Genomic DNA, 6264 nt, shown 5'->3' with positions numbered 1-6264 from the left:
TATTTAGAGCTAGACACACAAGACAATGTATTTTCCGACCAGAGACCAGAATGAACCACTGTTGCATATTCCCGGAAACTAATTTTCAACTGTGGACGGTTTACTCAACTAATTTATACAGATGAAATGAGCATTCACTAGTTAAATTCAGTAGGAACAAAAAATGCTAAGGTTCTACAACAAAAATGTAGATGAATTTTCAAATGTCCCAGTGGTCAACAATCTACTCTCATGTCACTTACAGTATTAGGTATAATAAAAATATGACAAGTATACCAAGATAATTGGACTTCAAATGACCAAATCTTTATACTTGCTCCCATTTAACTGCTACACCATAGAAATTCATTACAGAGTATTTCCGAAGCAGCAAAACTAAAAGAAAATATAAAGTTTTTAGAAGTTGAAAATGGTTCTCAGGCAGCAATTTGAATAAAAGTTAATGTACATGATACCACAGGAAGTGGATAATACAAACCTAAACTGTAACAGCCTTCATCTAATCCTAACAAATTTCTGACTTGAACTGTCTGCAAAGTATAAATTTCCAGTACTCATTCCAGCACCCAATTAAGTTTTTGAAATTCTTTCTGTTTGAAACAGGGCCAATTGACTGTGCGGCTGGGATGTCAGATTTTAAATTTAATCAGCCTCCAAACAGTACTCATATATCAACCACTACTAGGTATTATCATACTCCAAAATTTTCAGTGAATTTGAAATACTTGCTTGCTATACAAAAAACATTGGCTTAGCCTTGCCATTAGTAGCAATGACTAAGATCTAAACATATGGACTGAATTTGAACTGCATAAACCTCCACGGTTATTCCACATCTGAGTAATTAAAACCTAATATCTATATGCTTGAGACTCAAATTCAGCTTAGCACGGGTCCTGGATGTGGCATCTCGTTAAAATCAGGACACGCATCTATAATTCAGCTCTGCAAGGAGAGATGGAAGTGGTAATTCCCCAAAATCAGGACATATGAATTCAAAACCATAGCCATACACATTCATCCCAACTAGCATGTCTATATGTCTAATGGACACAAGTTAACATGCCATATAGTAATTACCTGTATTATTTAAGAAATGGGTGATTGACCAACCACATAAAGACTACAAAATTGAACTAGAGAAAAACATCCAACATACTACGGCCATCTCAGTTTTTTGAGTTTTGATACTTGATCACAACCTTGACAAGCTAAATTAATATTCTAAAATGTCAAATTCTGCAAATGATGAAATTAAACCTCGAGTCTAAGCATCATATCCAGCTGAAGACTACAAATTTGATCCATTCATTCTAATTAATTTAATAAGTTAAATTCACATAGAAGAAAATAAAATCCCTATCATGGTCAGCCTTTAAAGGAATGAGGAAGTAGAGCTACATGTTTGAGCAACTTCTCTAACAATTCAATACCACAACTTCCCATTTGAATTTAAGGAATGGATTATCTAAAAGCTTTGAGCAATACTATACGTACTTACATTCAGTACACAAATGGACACACACTTATATATGTCATCATATGTGATTAGATATTACTTTATTTTAAATTCAAAATCATTCAATCACATGATAATACATATAAAACGTGCACTCATTTATGCACTCAAAATGAGTACATATAGTTATATTGAAAAGCTTTTCCAGGAAGTTTACATACAACAATAAAATTCTGAAAGAATGAATAATATCTTATAGACAATAAACAACATACATGAATATTCCATTTAATGTGTGAAAAGAGAAAAATTCTGTCACAGCACATTATTACAAGTTGTAGGATGTTCAATTTAGTAGATTGACATGCTTAGACATCTTCCCACAACCCCTCTCCCTAACACACGTGTAGACAAGCACATACTCACATCCTAAGAACCTAGTCAATTACAAAGAGATAAAGATAAAAGTGAGGCGATAACAATATTAAATACTGATGGTGATTCCTGAAAATAAAATACATGAACCATTACAGGATCCACAAATACAAAAGCTACAATCTATAACACATGTACAGAACTCAATACAGTATATAGAGTAGGTAAGGTTAACAAAAAAAAAAAATGTGTGTTTATAATTTTATCACCAACATAAAAAGCATATCATCAAGATACATTTAACAGGTACACTCTACAGCAACTAGTCCTTGACAAGCACGAGGCTTACCTTTAACAAGAGCCTGAATCCTATGTACTCTTTCTTCTCAGATGATGAAGAACGCCAGGAGATCCTTCAAACAAATCCAATAAATAAGTCTCTAAATCCTCTGGTGTGTACTTTATATATTTCCCAGAATGCCTTCCACTCTCCAGCTGACCCCTAAATCTTCCCATAAACGAGCGGTAAGCTGGAATCACTTTCTCTGATATTGAAATCCTAAGTTCTTCGCGAAGTTGAGGATCTGGGACCCTCCAAGCAGTCTGAGCCCTATATATTTCTTCAAAACACAGATTGAAGCTCTTAAATCTCTCCTTCAAGGCCACCTTAGAGGCATTACTGGAGCCCCCACCGATTCCTTCATCCTTCAAACAAGACAAGGCCCTGCTCCAAGAAGCCCTAAGATAACTTGTGGCATACTGGCGTACCTGACCACGCCTTTTGCGAACCCAATTATCTCCCAAAAGTTTCCTAAGCTCAGAATCCTTCACTTTTTGCACTATATAAAGAATATTATTCATCAAAAATATATGTTGCATGGCACTATCATCGTAAAGTTTGGATTTCTCCTCAATATTTGATTCCAAAGACGTCAACAATAACAACAATCTGCGTGCAATTGGAGACATATTCTCCAAATTATCTCCATCATTCTGCAAAGCATCTGCTTTGATTTCATCATTTTCCAACAGACGATTGAGAGTCTCACTATAATCCACAAGCAGTTTCACATAATTCATTACATAACGAGTAAGTGGATGAATCTCTCCACTCTGCATAGGTTTCTTGGAAGTTTCACTTTGCACAGCATTCTCAAACTCTGCAAAAGTCCCTTTGGCAGCCTCGCCCAGTCCATTTAAAACCCCATCAACCTCACTACAAACAAACTCATCAATTACCATTGCCTGCAGGTCTGGCAAAACATCAGCCAAAGCATCATACATATCCAAAATCCTAAACAACTTCTCAGACGACCTTTTTCCTATGGCCACAGCCTCAGCAAAAATCAACAACTGCATCACACACCCTTTGACAGTTTCATTAAAACAAACCACTTTTGTGGATTCAAACTCATTGAAAATATGATCGCAAAGCCTCTTTTCACCACTCAAAAGAACCCTAACTGCGATTTTAATAGCTTGTATCCACTTCTTCATCTTCTCATCCAAAGAACTCCACTCAATCTTCTGCACTTCTTCAATACTCAATTTCTCAACACCAAGAATAACCGAACACTCATCCAATGCGTCACGCCTAACATTACTATAAGCCTGAACACACTCTTTCTCATAACCCGACCTTAACATTCTATCAGCAATCTCTTTCAATTCAACAAGCGCATCAGCATTAATCAAATCCACGCACACGTCATCACCTAAACTCGCTCCTCTCTCGTGAAACCTCACACTCCCATCACCCACTTCCCCGAAGCTCTCAAACTCCTCATCGATTTCCCCATCATTAGCAGCGAAAGACAAAGAAACCCGTCTAATCGATCCGTACAAATGATCCGCATCAAGAGGAATCGTGTTTCGGATCAAGATATGACGAAACTCATCCTCCAATCGCGACATAGCTATCTGGATCGCGCTCTCCGCCCGGTCCATAATCTCGTTCTCGTTTCGAACAGACAAGTCATCCATCATCTGCAAAATCTCGTCAACGGCTCCGAGGTACTCCGCGGCATCGGCCGGAGAATCCTCCCAGTTGGAGTTACAGTCCCAATGGAGAATGAACTTCTCCAACGATTCAAACCGGTGGGGACCACTGGACTCACTTCTGACCAAATCCCCGATGTTAGACAGACGATTATCGAAGCTCGAGAAGATCAAAAGCATGTCTTCACGAACTTCTTTAGGAGTGTTAAGGCTGTTCACGATCTGCTGGGCCGTGGCCAAGACTCGGTCCTCACCGGCGGTATTTATACCGGTGGTGGTGGTCGCCATAATATTTCTAGGGCTTGTAAAAGGAAGAGTTCCGAACAAAAGAAAAAGAGCCTTTTTATCCTAATCTATACTGAAATGGAAGAATTAGGTATTTAATTTGGGAGACATGATTTTGGTTTGGAATCTTTTGAAATGTGAAACGAAAAAAGAAAAGAAATCCCAAATGATATAATTCGCCGGCTACTGAGAGAGGTGCTGTCTTTATTATCTTGTTAGTGTCGAGGGTTTGTACAGTAAGGGTTTTTTTTTTTTTCTGGTATTTTAACAATTTTTTTTTTGGGACATTCCAGACTTCTTGTCCATGGCACGAATAATCGCTGGCCGAATGACTATTTACCATCCAGACCCTCAGATTTTCCGTCTTCTATTTCTTTAAAAAAAAAAAAAACTGTGCAAAAATGTCATTTGTTCGAATATCAACTAATTAAGTAAATTGTTTTCCTTCACTCTCTCCGACTGCTTCACTTTAAAATCTTCTCGTCTATTAGCAACACATTTTCAGTTTGAAGTTGAAACCTCTTCAACGCTGTCCTCTTTTCATGGTGCTGAAAATTTTATTTACTCGATAAAAAAAAATGTTTGAAGCTATGTCTAATTTGTTGTATTTCGTTTGATGATGGCACAAAAACACTTACTAAATATACCTTAAGAAGGAGATCAATAATAGTTTCAATTCAAGAACAATATATTAAAAATAGTAATCATTATTTTGTTTTAGTAGAATTGATTAATTAAATAGTTTAATTACTGTTTATAAATGAGAATATTAATGCAGATATTATGGTTAATTAAACTTTTGATAAGGTATAATATTCTACTATTATATATTGACTAGATCACATCTCTAAAACTATAATAATACAGTTTTTCTCTTTGAAGACTATTATTTAGAAAGTTTTCAAGAATAAAACGTCTATCACTTCAATACAAATAATTTTGAAGCTTTATGTATTCAAATTATATAACAATTATAAGCCTAAAGTTTTTAATTCAATATTTTATAAATCATGCATAGATACTAAAACTAGGATTTATTAATAAATTGTTTTTATTTTGTTTATAAAAAATAAATCTTAGAGGGGTATATGAAAAATTATTGAATTTGAATTTGGAAATTGAAATCATATTGAAAATAGGAATTAAAATGGAAATTAGAGTTTGACATTAAAATTAGGATTCTATATCCCAAAGTATAAAATTCGAAAATTGAATTTTAGTATGGTAAATTAAATTTAGATTTTTAGTATCATTTTTTATCAAAATTATCGTTGTGCACAACTTCAATGTTGCCATGTTTTTGCAGTGAAAATCTACGATGGTAATGTCGCTTGAGCTGTTTTATGTGTGTAACACTTTTCTCTATAAATACTATCTTTCAAAAGAAGATGTCACTGCTTAGATTATTTGAGCATGCATTCATTTAATAACATGATTAAAATCACATATAACATTTCAAAATTACTAAAATGCGCTCATATTATTATCATTAAGTGGAAACATGCCAAAGGATGTCCAAATCATAAAAGCATTATCCACAATGTCACATAGTTGTACCAAAACACATCCAAATAAAACTCAATTATATAAACTAGACAATAATGTAAATGATAGAAATGCCTCCAGTTGCTCTATGCCTGCTAACTGTCGCTTGCCTTACACTCATTATGATCACCTATACCTATACATATAAAAGTAAGACACTCAGTAAATAAAAGACTTTATTACAAACTTTTACATAATCCCTATAATACTCTTGGCTTGACCTATCGTACTCTATCATCTGAAGTCTATCACTAAACTCTCACCAAGATAATAATGGATCTTGTATCTCATATTTGTAAATTCACATTGAATTTGAGAACTTTTAGACTACGTAACATGTCTCTCGGGATAACTAAAGTCCCACTTGGTACAAAAGATCCCTTCTAAGGTGACCCTCTCATCTTTAGTGTCAATTATGTCCCGCTTGGTCACTAAGGAATCATTCCTCAGATTCCTAACTGATGTGACCATAACATCTTTCAGTCAAAACACTATCATTTAGAAGTTGTCCTATAGTTGTATACTAGGCTGATCGGACTGGATCAAATTCAAGGATTTGACATCTTGGTCATGTGAGCACTTGTTGTACAGTCCACTTACTC

At 35.0% G+C, this 6264-nt stretch overlaps 1 protein-coding gene across 2 annotated transcripts; it reads right to left on the bottom strand.

Annotated features, from left to right (window-relative positions):
- Positions 1–403: 403 nt before the first annotated feature.
- Positions 404–4394, bottom strand: LOC123204588 (exocyst complex component EXO70B1). Of its 2 annotated transcripts, none has more exons than XM_044621327.1 (2): positions 2184–4394; positions 404–945 (listed from the first exon to the last, which is right to left on the bottom strand). In XM_044621327.1, the coding sequence occupies exon 1, from the start codon at positions 4118–4120 to the stop codon at positions 2204–2206; it is 1917 nt and encodes a 638-aa protein (XP_044477262.1). In that variant the 5' UTR covers positions 4121–4394; the 3' UTR covers positions 404–945; positions 2184–2203. The 2 variants fall into 2 exon arrangements, with proteins under 2 accessions (XP_044477262.1, XP_044477264.1); XM_044621329.1 differs by lacking the exon at positions 404–945 and adding an exon at positions 1716–1896.
- Between the last annotated feature and the right edge of the window lie 1870 nt (positions 4395–6264).

The sequence above is a fragment of the Mangifera indica genome, chromosome 20, assembly GCF_011075055.1.
Source record: "Mangifera indica cultivar Alphonso chromosome 20, CATAS_Mindica_2.1, whole genome shotgun sequence".
Taxonomy (NCBI): domain Eukaryota; kingdom Viridiplantae; phylum Streptophyta; class Magnoliopsida; order Sapindales; family Anacardiaceae; genus Mangifera; species Mangifera indica.
Note: the sequence above shows the minus strand (reverse complement) of the source record. Positions and strands in the feature narration are given on the sequence as shown.